This window comes from Pelobates fuscus, chromosome 4 (assembly GCF_036172605.1).
Source record: "Pelobates fuscus isolate aPelFus1 chromosome 4, aPelFus1.pri, whole genome shotgun sequence".
Taxonomy (NCBI): Eukaryota; Metazoa; Chordata; class Amphibia; order Anura; family Pelobatidae; genus Pelobates; species Pelobates fuscus.
Genome location: NC_086320.1, coordinates 137,765,640 through 137,784,592, shown reverse-complemented (window position 1 = coordinate 137,784,592; position 18,953 = coordinate 137,765,640). Strand labels below are relative to the sequence as shown.

At 42.9% G+C, this 18,953-nt stretch overlaps 1 protein-coding gene across 4 annotated transcripts in view; it reads right to left on the bottom strand.

Moving 5' to 3' along the window:
• Positions 1–5,342: 5,342 nt before the first annotated feature.
• The window catches only part of LOC134608636 (beta-Ala-His dipeptidase-like), a 78,646-nt gene continuing 65,035 nt past the window's right edge, over positions 5,343–18,953 (bottom strand). For all 4 annotated transcript variants that reach the window (XM_063451621.1, XM_063451624.1, XM_063451622.1 and 1 more), the window contains exons 11-12: positions 16,134–16,281; positions 5,343–5,751 (exon numbers count right to left, since the gene is read on the bottom strand). In XM_063451621.1, coding sequence (XP_063307691.1) covers positions 5,652–5,751; positions 16,134–16,281 — 248 coding nt within the window. In that variant the 3' untranslated portion in view covers positions 5,343–5,651. The remainder of the gene's footprint in view (positions 5,752–16,133; positions 16,282–18,953) is intronic.

The following is an 18,953-nucleotide window of genomic DNA, read 5'->3' as shown; positions in this document are numbered from 1 at the left end:
GGCAGTTCAGTGGGGGGGGGAGAGGGGGGCTGGCAGAGCTGTACTTACCTGTTCTGCAGCTCCTGTCAGCTCTCTCCTCCTCTGCGCCGTCCGTGCAGCTCCTTCTATCAGCTCACACTGTAAGTCTCGCGAGAGCCGCGGCTCTCGCGAGACTTACACTGGGAGCTGACCGAGGTGCTGAACGGACGGCGCGGAGGAGGAGAGAGCTGACAGGAGCTGCAGAACAGGTAAGTACAGCTCTGCCAGCCCCCCTCTCCCCCGGTCTGTATTATGGCAATGCAAATTGCCATAATACAGACCTTGACTCGAGTATAAGCCGAGTTGGGGTTTTTCAGCCCAAAAAATGGGCTGAAAAACTCGGCTTATACTCGAGTATATACGGTATATATATATATATATATATATATATTTAATACTAATGTACATTTGGTTGTATGAAATACTATAGGCTTCTTAACTTCGCTTAGATTTGAAAAACGTTACACTTTCAATGACATTTCCACAAGGTTAACAAGTTTAAAATTAAATTAGAACAAACACATGTGCTGTCAGTCAAATGTATACAAAACTCGTTGTAAGCTAATTACAGGCAAGAGCCTTCTAGAGAATATTCCAAAAACACATGTGCTGTCAGTTAAATGTATACAAAAACACTTTGTAAGCTAATTACAGGCAAGAGCCATTTAGGGAATATCCCAAACTTAGATATGCAATACATTACATCATGTAACAAGTTAGAAAACCTTTTTGGGAAAATCACACAGGTGGGGGCTGCTTTATGGAGGACAAAATGGCTATTTAACTGAAGGAGAAAGGATAGGATGTTGTCATTCAACCATTATTCCATTCTCACTTGCACGCAGAGAATCATACACAAGGACATATGCTGTCACTAATACTTTGGTAAGATTGATTATTTACTGACTATTTTTGCATTCTGTTACATTCATCCAATACACTTTTATCTTATATTTATTTGAGTCATTGTTTCATTTATTACAATATTTTTACAGTGCCTTTTTGGGTCTTCAGACACCGAATTATTTTAGTGATAACTCAAATTATCATCTAGAATGGTTAAGGAAAACAGTATTTATAAGTAATTTGGGAACGGAAGGGTCTACTCCGTATACAGCTATAGATTGCATAAGACACGCTAAGCTTAGAATGACCCGGAGTGACATTTTGTCGGTAAAGGTCCACATCATACCTGAAGCGAGCCATAACTATCAAAATTGAAGTATCACCGAAACCGACAATGTAAACCTATTTAGTTTAGAAAAACGTCGCCTGAGAGGGGATATGATAACATTATACAAATATATTCTGGGCCAATACAAACCATTGTGTGGAAATCTATTCACAAACCGGACTTTACATAGGACACGAGGCCATGCGTTTAGACTGGAAGAAAGAAGATTTCGTCTAAGGCAAAGGAAAGGTTTTTCTACTGTAAGAACAATCAGGATGTGGAATTCTCTGCCTGAAGAAGCGGTTTTATCAGAGTCCATGCAGATGTTCAAACAGCTACTAGATGCATACTTGCAAAAACAGAATATTCAAGGATATAATCTTTCAACGTAGGGTAATAACTGCTTGATCCAAGGATAAATCTGACTGCCATTCTGGGGTCAAGAAGGATTTTTTTTCCTAGCTTGTTGCAAAATTGTGCTTCAAACTGTTTTTTTTTTTGCCTTCTTTTGGATCAACAGCAAAAAACAAATGTGAGGAAGGCTGAACTTGATGGACGCAAGTCTCTTTTCAGCTATGTAACTATGTAACTTTGGCCAGTGTTTGTGACTAAGTGGCTACTTAAAACGGCTGAACATACCCCATTTGCAATACCTTGGATAAATCAATAAATATGATTATAAATCATATATGATAGCAATACAAGTAGTGTCAACTTTTACATTTTTTTTTTTAAATTCTTTATTTTGGTAGTGCAGAAATTTACATATGGACTTGTCATGCCTCAACAGCAAATGACCAGAGAGTTAAGATTTAAAGCTTACATGCAGTAAGGAAGTGAATACATGCACATTTTCTAAAAGGTAAAATAACTGGATTATTAACATGCTTAAATATTTTAACTATGCTCAGGTATATTACGTCAGTAAATAGGAATACTAAAGTGATAAGTATATCATGCTATGCAAACTGACAGCCACTATTAAAGTATGATATAAGAACATACTTGATCTATAGATATATACCTATATGAATTGAGAAAGACCACCATGGCTGTAATAATGTCACTCAGAGCTTTAGAGGAGTCTCTTACATGCATTCGGAGTACACATGTGCAATTTGTTTAGTTCACAATGTAAATTCGGACGAATTTCGGAAATTCGGACATCCTGATGCTTCCGAATGTCCGAATTGACGAATTGCGTAAGTGCCGAACCGAACCAAATTGCCGAGTTACCGAATTTCGTAAGTGCCGAACCAAACCAAATTGCCGAATTTCGGAAGTGCTAAAGTGCTTCGGATTTCTGACAAGTGGCAAAAAGGTTATTTTAGGGATAAAAATCAGGATTTGGCAGCTGTATGTGAGGAGCCCTTCTGAAACATAACCGTCCACCATGCGGGCTAGGCCTGCCCACCCCCTTTTTTTTTTTTTTTTTTTTTTAATTATATTTGTATATTTGCCATTACTAATCTCAATTATGGATAAAAGGGGTATAGTTAAATTATTTATTTAATCCCAAAGTTGCAAGTGTCTTAAATGCATAGATCCATTGAGATTCTTTTTGCAATAATAGTCTACTGAAATTGCCTTTTCTGGAATTGGGGGTGAGTTTTTCGATTGCTTGGAAACCTGGGTTTTCTGCTTTCCAATCATGAAAATTCAAGATGTGTCTCGCTACTGGCGTGGGTGCTGTGACATTGATAATAGATCCAATATGCTGCAGTACCTGCGTCGAAATTGCTGAAGGTCTTGACAATTTACTGTACACCACAACTGCAGGTAATTAGATAAATGATGCGGGTGGTGCTACAATTTATTGAAGCATTTGTATGTATGGTAATATCAGACTGCATTGATTTTATAGATTTAGGGGGGAGTATGGACAGGCTTTGCAGTGGCCGCATCTAAAGGTGCCTTTGGTTTGTTTCAGCCAGTTGGACTTGGAGGGAATGGGTTCCAAGTGACTATGTACAAGACGATTCTGTAAATTTGGGGATCTACAGGCCGTGAAAGCTGGGCTTGTTGTAAAAGTATTGGCCAGTTTTTTGACAAAATATTGGACAGGGCAGTCCATCCACAGTCATATGATGCTATACATCTCGTTGTAGATGGATTGTTGTCTCTCCTAGTTGATCTGAGGCCCGCTAGTCTATCAGTCTGGGTAGCTCGCTGAAACGGACTTTATTAGGGTAACCCAATGTTTTAAAACTTCATTTTAGGAGCCGACGTTGATAGAAGGCCTCATCTTCTGAGCAAATCCTCCTAGCCTGAATATATTGGCCAGTGGGAATAGATGCTTTTAGGTGGTGACTATCCCAATGAAGGAGACTGTTTGTCGACGTTGATTTCCTGAATAATTGTGTGTTGAATTGTCCCATCCTCCATCATAAGGATCTTGAGATCCAAAAAGATCAGTTCTTTCTCATTAATGAGATATGTAAATTTCAGATTCACATCATTGATGTTCAATTCTGTGACAAATTGTACAAAACATGGGCTTAATCCTGATGTTTGATATATAAATATATTTTATAGGATATAATTTTTTTTATATTTTAATATTTTTTTTAAAAGTTTACCCATAAATATTACATTCTTTGTTGAAGCTTATCAAAAAAATATTACATCAAGGCCTTTGCTAGCTACAAGTAAAAAAAAAAATCCAGAAAAAATCTTCAGAAGAACACAAAATTTGAATTGGCAGAAATATAAAAGAAGTGAAACAGTCCCCACTTGAAAAAAAATAAATTCTAAGTCGAAGGCAAGTTAATAGGACAATCCAGATATGGATCCCGTTCTCACTCTGCCTAGAGGGGTATGAGCTACACCCTCTTATGAGACCGAAAGAAGGCAGAGAAATCACCCAGGGTTAATGTGTCTCTTGTGTAGAGGGAACTTTCATATTTGGAGTTTGGACTGCCCTCATGGGTGTGGTCAGATATGCAAATGGATAAATTCTCTCTGTAATGGCACAAGTGAGCAAAAACATTTTGAAACCTTGGCGGGGACTAACTTGAGTTTTCTCTCAGCTTTTGCCCATTCTCAGAGTTCTCATATTATCGGATTTTGGAGCAGAATACTTTTGTATGTCTGAGAAATCGTTATATTCCAAAATGACAGGACACAAAGGAAACAAATAAAAATGGACACGTTTAACAAATTGTGCCAGACATTTGCTGATAATTAGATGTAAAAGTGTCAGCAGCATCATGATCAATCTCCCTGATGTTTCTATTTGTCCTCTTAGTTAGTAATATCTGAACCAAGGACTTTACCAAATTGCAGTTCTGTTTCCTCTCTATCGGACGCTTACTCAGCTCAATATTAAGTTTCTACTCCAAAAACTCACAACTACTCAGTTCCACCAGCATGTGATGTGCTCTGCCTGCCTAAAGTTGGTTTACTCTGTACCTCTGCTAAACAGTGATCCTGACAGTATTATTCACTATAAATAACCAACTATAATAACAGCTAATAAGTAGGATGTTACCGTATATATTGTTTTGTTCCACCTTACATAGCTGAAATACCAGTTATCCAAGTTTCTTATATAAGTATATATTTGATCAAGCAAACTTCATAGTGTATGGGCTCAAATGTAGCAGTGTGTGCCAAATATTATAAAGTATTTTACTTTATTATTAAAGTTGTGCCAATCCAATCACTGCCAAATTTAACACCATTACCACCAGGAATTGTGACAGTAGATCACATCACCTGCAACACCCTTATCTGCAGGCCAGGCTTTTGTAACAGGGATTTGAAAATACTGAGGATATATATATGAAATAATGAAGATAGGAGCCACACTGAATCCCAGCAGCCACCAAGTGCTCCGGAGCAGGACCAGCAATCCCGCAGCGATAAGGCAAAAATAAATACTCCAGGCACAGGTGTTCAAGCCGCCGGCAGTTTTAATAGAACAAAAAAGAGCAGCAACGTTTCGACCTTCTAAGAGGTCTTTGACAAACTTGACCTTGAGTGCATGGATACATTCTTTTTTTGCCCAATCCCATTTAAATGTCATTTTGTCATAGTTTATGATCTGAGTGACCCCTTCACCAAGCCACACTGATTTTAATTTGCTTCTTTTTTTGTGTTTCCCCAATGATGTGTTGATAATTGTTCTACTGTAGAATTTGACAAATAAAACTATTGGAACATTTTAATTAGTGAATAAAAGATGCAAAATTGAATGGTTATTGGAGTGGTAAACACATGAATGAAATCTAGATTATTGGTACATGGTAATTGGTTTTATTGCTACTCTTATTTTGTGCAACATGTTGAAAGACAACTTTGCTAGGAACTGGTGGTTGTATTGATTTGTGTTTAACACTAGTGTTAATCTGAAAACTTACCATTAATCAATTGCTGGTGATAACGTGTATAACAAAGTATACTAAAGCTTAACATGACTTATTATTCAGTAATTTATCATTTAGCTTCTGATGAGGTGTCAGTTCTTTAATTGTTTTGCATCTATTAAATCTTTATGCAGCTTTGATAACTCATGGAAGTATGATGCAAAGAGTTTAGTCCCCTGGATATAATTTGACCTGCAAAAGAAGAAAACAATATGTATCTGTACATTGACTTAGTCACCTACTGTACACAAAATATAACAAGTAGTGATGGTACCTGCAGTCTGTATGTGCTGTGTTTTGCCTTGAAACACGGCACATACACAGATTAACCCCTTAGCTGCTGAAGGTATACCTTCCGTAGCGTCATTAGCCAGCCCACAACTAAATTCCGGGCTCGCTAATGTTAATTCTGTACAAATTTGGCATCTGACAACCATTACATATACATTTTCTGTGCTGGCCTTATCCTCCCCTCAGTCCATCCTCCCTGCACTCACTAACCCTCTGGCAAAGAGTCATGATGTGAGGCAAGGAGAAACAGGCTGCAATGAGAATATGGATTCAGCGATGGAACTGAGGTGAGGTTTAGCGTTTTTTTAAACAGAAAATGTTACTATAACCAAAATAATTGTTTTATAAAAATTTTTTTTAAAAAAGAAATAAATAAAAAAAGAAAATGTCAGGGTCATTTCCTGAAGTGACAATTGCCAATGCATAATGAATTTCACAGGGTTCTTCACACCACAGCCCCTGTCCTCCCAACACAGCCCAAAGTCCACTGCTACACATCCATCCAGCCCCTATTCCCTTACTACAGTCCTTATCTCCCACTACAGTCCTATATCATGCCCACTACAGCCTCTCTCCCCAAATTGCAACCCATATCCCTCACACTATATCACATTTTCCCAATTGCAGCCAACCTACTTCAGCTCCTATCTCCCACTACATTTCCTAACCCTATCCCAATTAACACCCATTCCCTCAACTACAGCCCCTAGCCCCCTACTACAACCCCTGACTCATCAATAACAGCCCATATCACCCCAGTACAACCCATTACTAGTGCCACTCCCTTGCTCTGTATGCATGTGTCTGTATGTCTTTCTATGCCCGTGTCTGTACGCCTGTATCTGTATGTCTCTATATGACTGTCTGTATGTCTCTGTATACCTTGTTCTGTATGTCTGTCTCTGTATGCCTTGTTTTGTACTTCTCTGTATGACTGTCTCTGTGTGACTGTATGTCTCTGTATGACCGTGTCTGCATATCTTTGTATGACTGTATGTCTGTGTTTGTCTGACAGTGTACCAGTATGTGTAGATTGTATGACTGTGTGCATGTATGTCTGTGTTTGTTTGATTATGCGCCTGCAAATCTCTGTGACTGTGTGCCTGAAAAATTATGTGTGTTGCTATATGTCCACGTCTACATGGCTTGGGAGGAAAAAGACACACAAAGGTCCCGGGGAGAGGAGGGTGTGGACACAAGCTGGGCTCAGGGGAAAGAGCCACATAAAGGGGCTGAGGGAAAGAAAGACACACAAAGAGGCTGGGGAAGTAAGAGATATACAAGGGGGTTGTAAGAGAGACACAAGGTGGTGCAAGACACACTAAAGGGGGGATACGTTATAGGAAAAGGGATGCATCTTTGCCTGTGTAGCCAAAAATCCTTGCACTGGCCCTGTAAGTACTATATATTAAGAGATGTGAAAGCCATACAGGTGATACTGGAAAAATTAGAATATCGTGCAAAAGTTAATTCATTTCAGTAATGCAATGTAAAAGGGGAAACTAATATATGAGATAGATGCATTACATGCAAAGCAAGATAGTTCAAGCCGTGATTTGTCATAAGTGCGATGATTATGGCTTACAGCTCATGAAAACCCCAAATCCACAATCTCAGTAAATTAGAATATTGTGAAAAGGTGCAATATTCTAGGCTCACAGTGCCCCACTCTAATCAGCTAAGTAAGCCATAACACCTGCAAAGGGCTTCTGAGCCTTTAAATGGTCTCTCAGTCTGGTTCAGTAGGAATCACAATCATGGGGAAGACTGCTGACCTGACAGTTGTGCAGAAAACCATCATTGACACCCTCCATAAGGAGGGAAAGCCTCAAAAGGTAATTGCAAAGGAAGTTGGATGTTCCTAAAGTGCTGTATCAAAGCACATTAATAGAAAGTTATGTGGAAGGGAAAAGTGTGGAAGAAAAAGGTGCACAAGCAGCAGGGATGACCGCAGCCTGGAGAGGATTGTCAGGAAAAGGCCATTCAAATGTGTTGGGGACTTTCACAAGGAGTGGACTGAGGCTGGAGTCAGTGCATCAAGAGCCACCACACACAGATGGATCCTGGACATGGGCTTCAGATGTCGTATTCCTCTTGTCAAGCCGCTCCTGAACAACAAACAATGTCAGAAGCGTTTTATCTGGGCTAAAGAAAAACAGACCTGGTCTGTTGCTCAGTTGTCCAAATTCCTCTTTTCTGATGAGAGCAACTTTTGCATCTCATTTGGAGACCAATGACCCAGAGTCTGGAGGATGAATGGAGAGGCACCTACTGCAAGATGCTTGAAGTCCAGTGTGAAGTTTTCCACAGTCTGTGTTGATTTGGGGAGCCATGTCATCTGCTGGTGTTGGTCCACTGTGCTTTATTAAGTCCAGGGTCAACACAGCTGTCTACCAGGAGATTTTGGAGCATTTCATGCTTCCTTCTGCAGACAAGTTTTATGGGGATGCTTACTTCATTTTCCAGCAGGACCTGCCCACACTGCCAAAAGCACCAAAGCCTGGTTCAATGACCGTGGGATTACTGTGCTTGATTGGCCAGCAAACTCGCCTGACCTGAACCCCATAGAGAATCTATGGGGCATTGCCAAGAGAAAGATGAGAGACATGAGACTGAACAATGCATAAGAGCTGAAGGCCGCTATTGAAGCATCCTGGTCTTCCATAACACCTCAGCAGTGCCACAGGCTGATAGCTTCCATGCCACACCGCAGTCCATATGCATGCTTATACTTTTCAGAGGTCCGATATTGTTCTATGTACACTCCTTGTTTTATTGATTGCATGTAATATTCTTTTTTTTTCAATGTCTAAATTTTTATTGACATTTTTTCACATATTCAGCATAAAATGGGAGATGATGGGGTACAGAAAGGAAGAAGGGAGGGGGGGGGAGGGGATACAGCCTTTTGTTAAAGTCAACATTGGTTCTTGATAACGCAGATCAAGTAGTCAGAGTGTGTGCGAACCTTTGCAGGAGGCACCAATCGAGTCCAAATACATGTAAATATATTGCAAGACATATATTGTAACAGTAACAGATATTGTGACATTAATCCTTAATTCTGTGGGCAGATCAATACATGCACTTAAAACTTAAACAACATATACTGTAAGTGAAGGAGAGTCGTCTGCCCAGTTCGGGGTAGAGATCCATCTGTAGTGCGATTAGCTACTGGTGTGTGGTGGTATGCCCTCGGAAGGCTCCTGTTGAGCTCTGAATTGAACCCATCTGTGCCAACGTGCAGAATATGTGTGTTCCCTATTGTCAAGGCGGCTGGCCATCTGTTCATACCTACTCGTCGTGTCAATGCGAGTGATGACTTCTGAGAGGTTAGGGCTGTGTGGTGTTTTCCATCTATAGGCTATTGCTGTTTTTGCCGCTATGAGGCAATGGGTGAATATGTGTAATTCGTCTTCCCTAAGAGAGTGTGGGAGGATATGTAGGAGGTAGTTTTCCGGTGACTTTGGGACAGCTATGTGTAACTTCTGTACTAGAAGTATTTCCACCTCGGACCAGAATTTCTCTATGATCGAGCAGGACCAAAACATATGGAGGAGCGTGCCTATTTCATTGTGACACCTCCAACAAGTTGGGGAGGCACTCTGGTAGATATGTGCTAAGCGTGCGGGCACTAGATACCACCTCATCGCTAGTTTGCAGAACGCTTCCCTGTGGCTTACGCTATGTGTAGCTCTCTTTACCTGGCCCAGTGTTGTCGTCCAAGAGGCTTGGTCTACCTGTATGTTCAGGTCTTTCACCCAAGCTTTCAAGTAGGAGGGTGTATCTTTAGTCCCTGCGTTCATGAGGGAGTTATAGCATAGGGAAAGTGTTTTGGCGTTTTGTAATCTGCCTAGGCATTTGAGAACAAATGGTGGTGTTCGTGTGGGCCTGACTCTATGTAATTTGTGAAATTGTAGGATATTCTTTATGCGAAGATATGTAAATAGTTCCCTAGATGGTAGGTTAAAGGATTGTTGTAGAATTGGATATGGTATTATGCCCTCCTTGTTAAAAAGGGTGCTGATACGGTAGATGCCGTGCCCTGTCCACAGATCAAGGTTCAAGTCTGGTGTGTGGTGAGTGAGTGTTTTTAGGGGCGCTACGTACAGAAGGTCTTTACAGATGTCTAGGTGGAGCAGTGTCTGATCCCATATGCGGAGTAGATTCGCCGTTGGGGGTAGTATAGAGGTGTTTTTCATTCGTTGTTCTTGGCGCGCCCATAGGGCATCGGCCACCGTTTTTCTTGGCATGCAGGCGTTTTCCAATGCTAACCATAAGGGAGGTGTTTTATTTTCTAGAATCGATATGCCCTGTGCCAGGATTGCTGCCTTATAGTATAGCTGTATGTTTGGTATGCCAAGGCCCCCTTCTGAGAATGGCCTCCATGTTAATCTTTGTGTAATTCGTGGAGGTTTTCTCTTCCATATGTGAGCGTTAATTGTGGATTGTCTGGAGTCTTTTTATTATCGTGTTTGGGATCGCTATTGGGAGGGTGCGGAAGAGGTATAGGATATGTGGTAATATCATCATTTTAACTGTGCTTATGCGACCCAGCCATGAGGCCCCTTTGTCGTCCCACTGTTTGAGTTGGAGGTCCAATTTTTGCACAAGGGGGTCGTGATTTACTTTAGTGACTAATGAGAGTGAAGTTGGCAACTGGATGCCCAGGTATGAGATTGAGGATTTACGCCAGTCGAAGGGGTATTTGGCTCGGAGGGATAGCAGTTCGTTGTGTGGCATACGAATCGCTAAAGCCTGCGATTTCTTTGCGTTGTTTTTGTAGTATGACACTTTGCCGTAATTGTCTAATAAGTTTAGGAGATGAGGGAGGGAGTGAGATGGTTCAGTGATGAACAGCAAAATGTCATCTGCAAACAGTGCAATTTTCATGGGTCCTAAGGGGGTATGAATCCCTTTGATGTCGCTCATTTGTTTTATGTGTGTGATCAGCGTAATATAAAGATCAACGGGGAGAGAGGGCAGCCTTGTCTTGTGCCATTGGTTATTGGGAACGGCCTTGAGAGGAACCCGGTGTTGTAAACTTTGGCTGTGGGGTTTGAGTATAGAGCTAATATGCTTTTTTGAAATGGTTCAGGAAACCCTAGTTTGGTCAGTACTGCTGTCATGTACCCCCAATGTAGGCGGTCGAACGCTTTTTCAGCGTCAAGTGCCAGCAGTAAGCCCTTTTGTTGGGAAGTATGCGCCCATTGAATTAAATTCAGGAAGTGTCGCGTGTTATCTCCTGGCTGTCGAGATGGGACAAATCCTGCCTGTTCAGAGGAGGCTAGATCTTGTAGCATTGGCTTTATACGTGTCGCCAGGAGTTTCGCATACAATTTGGTGTCTGCGTTTAGTAATGAGATCGGCCTCAGGTTGGCACATTCTGTGGGGGTTTTTCCAGGTTTTGGCAAGGTTACGACATGAGCTAGGAGCATCTCAGTCGGGATGTTCCCCGTGTCTTTGATGTGGTTGAATAGGATTGTAAGATGTGGTAGGAGGTGTGTGGCCATTTTAATGTAGAAGGAGTTTGAGAAACCATCAGGTCCCGGCGCTTTGTGTTTGGGAAGCGTTTTAATGGTTTGAAGTATTTCATCTTCCGTGAATGGTGCCAGCAGGGAGGTTTTTTGTGCGTCTGTTAGGGAGGGGAGGTCTACTAGTCCGAGGAAATCTCGGATTTCCGAGTTGGAGGGCTGGTGAGTGTTCTCTGCACTACCAAGGTTATATAGTGAATTGTAGTAGGATGCCAATTCCTCCACTATGTCTTGAGGATTATAGAGTTTTGTGTTGTTTGATGAGGTCATGTATGGGAGTTTAGATTGTAGGCTGCGGGACTTCAGTCGGCGTGCCAATAATTTGCCGGCCTTGTTGCCCTGCATGTAGTGAGTTAAGTTTAGTTTGCGCATGGTCTGTTCCATAGCGTGGAGGGACATGGCATGTAGTTCTGCTTTTATTCAGTTACTTAAGGCAGTTAATTTTCTAGAGGGGTTATGTTTGTTTTTAGTCTCGGTTTGTTTGAGCTCTTCTAGCAGGCGCTCCCTGGTTTGGTTGGTTCTCTTTTTGCGTATTGCCCCCGCTTGTATGAGTAGACCTCTCACTACCGCTTTGAGGGCCAGCCATTGTGTTGGGACATCCGTCCCATCTGTAGCATGATCTTCGTAGAATAGTTTGATAGTATTGGTTATTTTGCATGATAGTGGGACATCGTTTAAAAGGGAGTCATTTAGCCTCCACGTACTTCTGCCCCTCACTGGATATAAGGTTTTGAACGTGGTGATGACCGGGGCATGATCCGACCATGTTCTAGTACCAATTTCTACATCTGCTACGTTTTGAAGTGTTATGTTGTCTACTATACACATGTCAATCCGCGAATATGCATGGTGTACATGTGAGAAATATGTGTAGTCTTTCCCACTCGGGAATAGATTGCGCCAAGTGTCATAGAGGTTGTGCGTGTGGAGGAGTGTGGACAATTTGCGGCTAAGGGATGTGGCTTGGTGTGAAGGCTGCTTGTTGTGAGTTCTCTGGATATCTAAAGTGCAATTAAAATCCCCACAAATAATGGTATGGCCTTGCCTGAGGTTTTCTACTTTGTTGAGCGCTTTGTGCAGGAAGGGGGTTTGAGCTTCATTGGGGGCATAGAGGGAGGCTATTGTCACCATAATCCCATTCAGTGTACCTACTAAAATTAATAGTCTGCCTTGTGTATCCTGATATATTGCAGACTGTTGAAATACCCAGTCTTGGTGAAATAGTATAGAGACACCTCTAGACTTGTGGGGTGAGAGCGCATGGTATATTTGTGGATAACAAGGAGGGCTGAATTTCGGAGGCTTTCTTATACAAAGGTGAGTTTCCTGAAGACAAACAATGGCTGCTTTGGAGTTGTGTATTTCTCTCATCGCCGAGTGTCTCTTGAATGGGCTATTTAAGCCATTGACGTTCATGGAGAGGCATTTGAATTGGTGTGCCATTAGTCGGGAGATGGGGGGTCGATGTATTGGTGTAGTTGCTGTGAGACTTGTGGTGCCGTGTGTTGGGTCCAGCATAGGCTGTGGGGTGGTGTGAAACCTGTGTGATGTCGAGTGTATGTGGTGCTCCAAGAACCAGTTGGTATTTGACTACCAGGGAAGTAAATTGAGTACAGGCTGTGGGGGGTAAAGAGGAGGGAATAACATAGGGAAACATAAACAAAAACATACATTATACAAATAAAGAATAAACCAAACTCTCTTCTATGAGAGTATACCCATGGATGGGCTGGAATATTAACCTGTTCAATTCCAGTGGCCATCCTGTTACGGGAACGTGTGGGGTAGACTCGCTCCAGAGCCATATTAGTGGTGGAGGATGAAATTTCAGCACATTTGTATGTGCAGGTGAGGTATTAGATCGATATTGTAATGCCTTGTAGTTCGGCATCAGGACATTAGGAGGACTATCGTGGTCACCTCTTTAATATATGGTAGGGTGTTAGGGCGTAACTGCGTCTACTAGTGGGAGATATTCATGTAACGTTTCAGCATAGTTTTTTTTCCATTCCTTATTGCAGCGGACGCTTGTCTATGAAAAGCTGAAGTCTAGCCGGTCCCCTCCCGCCAAATTGCATACCATGACCTATGGAGCTTTAAACATCAATATTACTGTATGCACTGTGTTTGGCCTTAGTTATTGAGCTTAGGAGTACCTACATTTGTTTGAGAGTGTCACCAACCATTGGGTGTGGTAGAGTTAACTTAAGGGCGTGCGTTCATTATTCATTGTCGTATTTTCAACTGGGTCCCCTAGGGCAACAATTGAAGCATTGGTATGGCCGTGAGTTGTGGGTGTCATTAGGATATAGTCTGTTACCGGGTGCTACTGTCGTAACATACTCCAGGGTGCTTTGCAAAGAAGTTCGGGGGAAGGTGTGACACTTCGGTGATACGCTCTATACTTTAAACCCAGTGGTAGCATTTTTCGTTGTATCATATAACAACCCCTGAGATCGTGGCATAGATCTTTTCGTATGAATAGGCCCATGACAGGTGATTTCAGGCTATGCCCTATTGAGCTATCTCTGAATACTGTGGGAGCGCCGGACTCTATGTGTCACTTATTGAAGGAGACGGGGTATGGTCAGGTACCGGACATTGTGCCCCGTGGTGCATTAATGGGGTCCAGAGGGTGTGCGACCTAGTGGGGTGATAGTGTGTCCACCTTTGGGTGCTTTAGGTCCCGAAAAATATATTTTTGAGATGTGGTTGTTAGAGTGGGGTGGATGGGTCGGTGCCAGCTACCAGCTACCGCTGCGGTACCATATATGCACGTACTCGTGTAATGGTGCGGGGAGTGGAGTGACACGCCATTAACTTACGTTTCATATAAACATCATTGAGTGCGTTTTCTCATTTATAACCCATATTAGTATATGTAGCTGCAGGGTTCAGCCTTACATTAGTGGAGCCTATTGCCGGCGGTGGCCCAGTGAGCGTTAGATAAATTAAATGATTGCACCCAAATTTGCATAGCAGTAACTTAAAGAGACAGGTACAACAAGTAGTGATCGGGGATTTCGTGGGGTGTTTGTGTGACCCATACGTGTCATATTGTGTGCATTCTGTTGGGGCGATGGTGTGAGCGCAGACATGGGCACTCTTTGGGCACTATGTTCTCCACTAGTATTGCTGTGGGTGGGTGGGGATGATAGGTTGGTGCCTACCTTTAAGTTCTACCGCCCTTTCCCCACGTTAGTGTTGTGGTTATGGTTGCGGGAGGGGGGTTAGCATGACATCAATGTCTAGTATACAATAACTCATTACTAAACATTGCAGATACTTATACCATCATAGTAGACCGCCATTTGTCAGCATGTGGTAACAGTCCTTAAACAGTCTCTTTGTCCTGGTGCCTCATGGCGGGTTAGTGTTGGTGTTGTCCCACCATCTTCCATTCCGGTTGAAATCGTTGTGGAGATGGTTCTGTTGTTTTGGTCGGGCTTTGTGGGTCCCAGAGGCCCCAGTTTTTCAAAACGGACAATCCCTGATCCGGGTCTGCCATGACATGTTGCTTGCCGTTGCGCCACGCTAGGAGTTTTGTGGGGAAACCCCACTTGTATGCAACTTTATGATTCCGCAGTGTTTTAGTAATCGTGACAAAGTCTCTTCTACGCGCCATAGTCAGGGCTGAGAGGTCCGCATACAATTGAATACCTTCGTATGGCGGAGGTAAGCTTTTCGTTGTTCTCATCGCTTGGAGGAGAGCCTCTTTGGATTTGTAGTGATGAAACCGGGCTATTACGTCTCGTGGAGTATCCGCCGTGAGGCGTGAAGGCCGTGGTAGACGGTGTATTCTATCTAGCTCCCATGCTGTGCCCGTTAGCGTCGGCACCATTTCTGCACACATGGCGACGACATATTGGGTAAGTTGGTCTGTTGTGACAGACTCTGCTATTCCCCGGAATCTCACGTTGTTCCTTCTCGACCTATCTTCCATGTCTGCCAGTTTCTGCCATATTTTGGCGTTGTCAGCTTCCAGCGCATGAAGCTTATCTGCTGCTATGTTGTGGGCTGAGCAGAGCTCCTCGGTCTTTTGTTCCAGGTGATCCGTCCGGTCCCCTAGCTCCGCTATTTCCTGATGGATACCAGAAACAATGGTGGTAAAATCTTCTCGGATAGTAGCTCTTAATTCTTGCAGCATGGATTTAAGGTAGAGCTTAGTAACCTGCCCTTCCAGTTCAGGGGCTAGTTGTTGGTCGGGGTTTGTAGCAGGTTCCTCAGATATAGTGGCGGGAACTGTCCCGGCGCCATCTTGGGACGGCTTATGCTTATCTTTTCTCGGCGGTCGGGACGGGTCCGTTAATTTTGTTTGCTTCGAGGGGGACATCGTTGTGGTGGTGTGATCGCCCTCACTGTTCTACCTCCGGTAGGGGTCTTTTTTAGTTGATTTTATGCTGTTAAAGTGGCTTTATGGCTCGGTATGGAGAGGAGCTCTTACCCCATGCGACCGCTCTAGCCGGAAGTCAGACACGCCCCGATTGCATGTAATATTCTAATTTACTGAGATTGTGGATTTGGGATTTTCATGAGCTGTAAACCATAATCATCTCACTTATGACAAATCACGGCTTGAACTATTTTCCTTTGCATGTAATGCGTCTATCTCATATATTCGTTTCCCCTTTTACGTTGCATTACTGAAATAAATGAACTTTTGCACGATATTCTAATTTTTGGAGTATCACCTGTAATAGGCCACCCACAGAGCTAATGGATAGTTGAAATAGCTTATTTTACTCATACCTGCTTATTTTCTCATTTTGGGAATGTTCCCCATCATCCGCTCCTCCAATTGGAAGCATCATGACACTCTTTTGTGTTAGATCATGGAATGTTTTAGCTAATGGAATAGTTGAACCATCTCTGATCATGTCTGGGATAACTCCAAAAACTGTAAGAAATGAAAAATGGAAATTAGATTTAAATGGCACAGTTAAGCATTTTTTCAAATGGTAAGTCTTTAGGACGGTAAGATTCAAATGCCACCGAAGCACCAGACAACATGGTTGCTCAACTTTGAAACATGGTTTCTTACATTCATAAAAACTGCTGGTCATAATAAGCAATTCTCAAACTAGCATGCATTTTAATGTCTGCAATATTTAGTGAATAACTGTGTCCTTACTTTTAACTATTCAGTCATAGGATAATTTGCATTTGAAATCTTTAGGTTATAGTGTTCTCTCGTCTCTGAATTGATTTGTCCTCTGGGTTTAAAACTATATGCATTGTAGGTACCAGTGAATAGCACCACCATGCGAAGAGTACAGCTGCTAAAGTAGCAAAATGTTTAGCTTTAGGGACTACCTGAACCAGCACCTTTCTATGGCAATGCTGCATCTCATTCTGAATTTACATTTCAGCCAGGAACAATTTACAACGTCATAAGTGTTGGTGAGCCTGCATATTAATGATAGTAGTGCATATTAATTTGGACAATATGCTTCTTGCTGCTTGATATACAGAAGTAAGATGCTAAAAGGTGCAGCAAAGGATAGCAGCATAGCAAAGAAAAGAGATACCTGAAAACACAAAAACAAAAATCACAAACAACTTCATGGAGAAAGAGGAGTAACAGAAAAACTATATACCTCCCAACAGTGGGCAGGTGGGTGGGTCTGAGAGGGAGCGTCACCAGTGATGTGACTAGTGTCAATGGCGACCCTCATAATAGAATGGCTCACCTGGACCTTACAGAAAGTAGTGCCTCTGCACTACCTTGCAACGAGCAAGGGGTCTAATCCCACCAGGCCTTGACTAGGCAAGGGGTCTAACACGTATTTCCTCTATACTACAGGACAACTACACATACCATTTTGGACTTCCCGCAACAAACCCACGATTTTCAGGGGATTATAAAGGCTGCAAGGGTGGCTTCTGTGGAGAAGGCGTTCTACAAAATGCTTTCACAAGTTCCGCCTGACATATTCAGTCAAGCAATAGGGCCTTCACTGCAAGATGTGGATGGCCCTATGGGCTCTGAGGTTCCCTTCCAAAAAATCAACAAGCTGGCCTCACCATATCTCACGCGCGGACAAAAGTGATGGCACCTACTAAATGTAGCAAGCATACGGCTAGGCAAGAACTACCCCCACCGGTGGTTACCTTGGAGGAGGATGAAGCCTACCTTCCGAATCTTGCATCATTGACGCATGGCAGGTGGACACCTCCGATGCGGATGACGAAGGTGGTTTGCAAGACATTCCCTACTCGGAATCGAAAAATATGTTAAGGAATCTTTCACGGAAGATGCCTTCTCACAAGATACACAGGGATCGCTCACAATGGAAGGCGAAGGGCTGTTCTTAGATGCTCAAGTTGCCCTCTCTTTGACCTGCGGACCATCCGCCATCCATGGTCCTTGGAATGGAACCTGATGACCCACTTGGCCAAGTTTATCCATTTTTGGATACGCAAGCAATTAGACTGGTACGTGCACGTCTAAGGGCAGAATTCCCATGACCCATGCTACCAGATAAAATTGTGTTTACCCCAGGTTCGACCAGACAGTGGTCGTTGTCATGTACCAGACAGGGTGCGACCCAAGGAAAGGGATCGAGAAGGGTCTCAAAGCCTCTTAGGACAAGTCACTGAATCAACTTGGCCCCATCGCCAAGATCCTGTATTTCGGACCTGGCACTGTCACAGGGCACACAACTAGACCCAATGCCATCAGGGAATGGGCCCAACGATGTATCTGCATGCTGGGGAACGCAGTTATGCACTGAAGGACGCATGACTGCACTGTTAAGAACCGTCTTGAAACGGATGAATATGGCCCATAAAGACCTGGGCTCTTCAGCCAACGGCCTGCTCTTCGGGGACTCATTTATAGCAGAGCTCAAGAAACATGTTTCATTGTTTACCACTCTCAGCAAGGCCCAATCATCTATCAGACAGGTATTCCACTCACCACCAAGACGAGGTATTTTTGGAAGGGCTGGTCGGCAGAGGGTCCGAGTCAACAGCGATTATTTTAATACAGGCTCCAAACCTAACCCACCATATTCTGCTTTCGATCATCCTCACCACTCTACAGGGGCACAAACAGAACCAGAGTCTACCAAAGCAGAGGTTGAGGATGTCTTAACACAGATGAACCCACCGTTCCATACAAATGTCTCTACACTAACAGCATGCATGTTATCCCTTCATTTACAGAACTGGGAAGAGCTATCATCAGACGCATGGATCCTACAAACCGTTCAAGGGTACATTGAGTTCCACACCCTACCGCATCAGATGCAGACACCACCACCATTACGGACCTCTACAGAACACAGGGCTCTTATCGACAAAGAAATCCGAACTCTCTTTACCAAAGGCGCAGTTCAATATGCACAAAACGAGGATGGTTTCTTCAGCAACATTTTCTGGTGCAAAAGAAAACAAGAGACTTCCGTCCAGTCATCAACCTACGACAACTCAACTCATTCATAGTATACCACCATTTCAAGATGGAAGGGATTCACCTACTTCGAGATCTGCTTCTCAAAGATGATTGGTTCACTCGACTGGACCTCAGGGATGCCTACCTCTCAGTACCATTAGCGCAGTCATGGC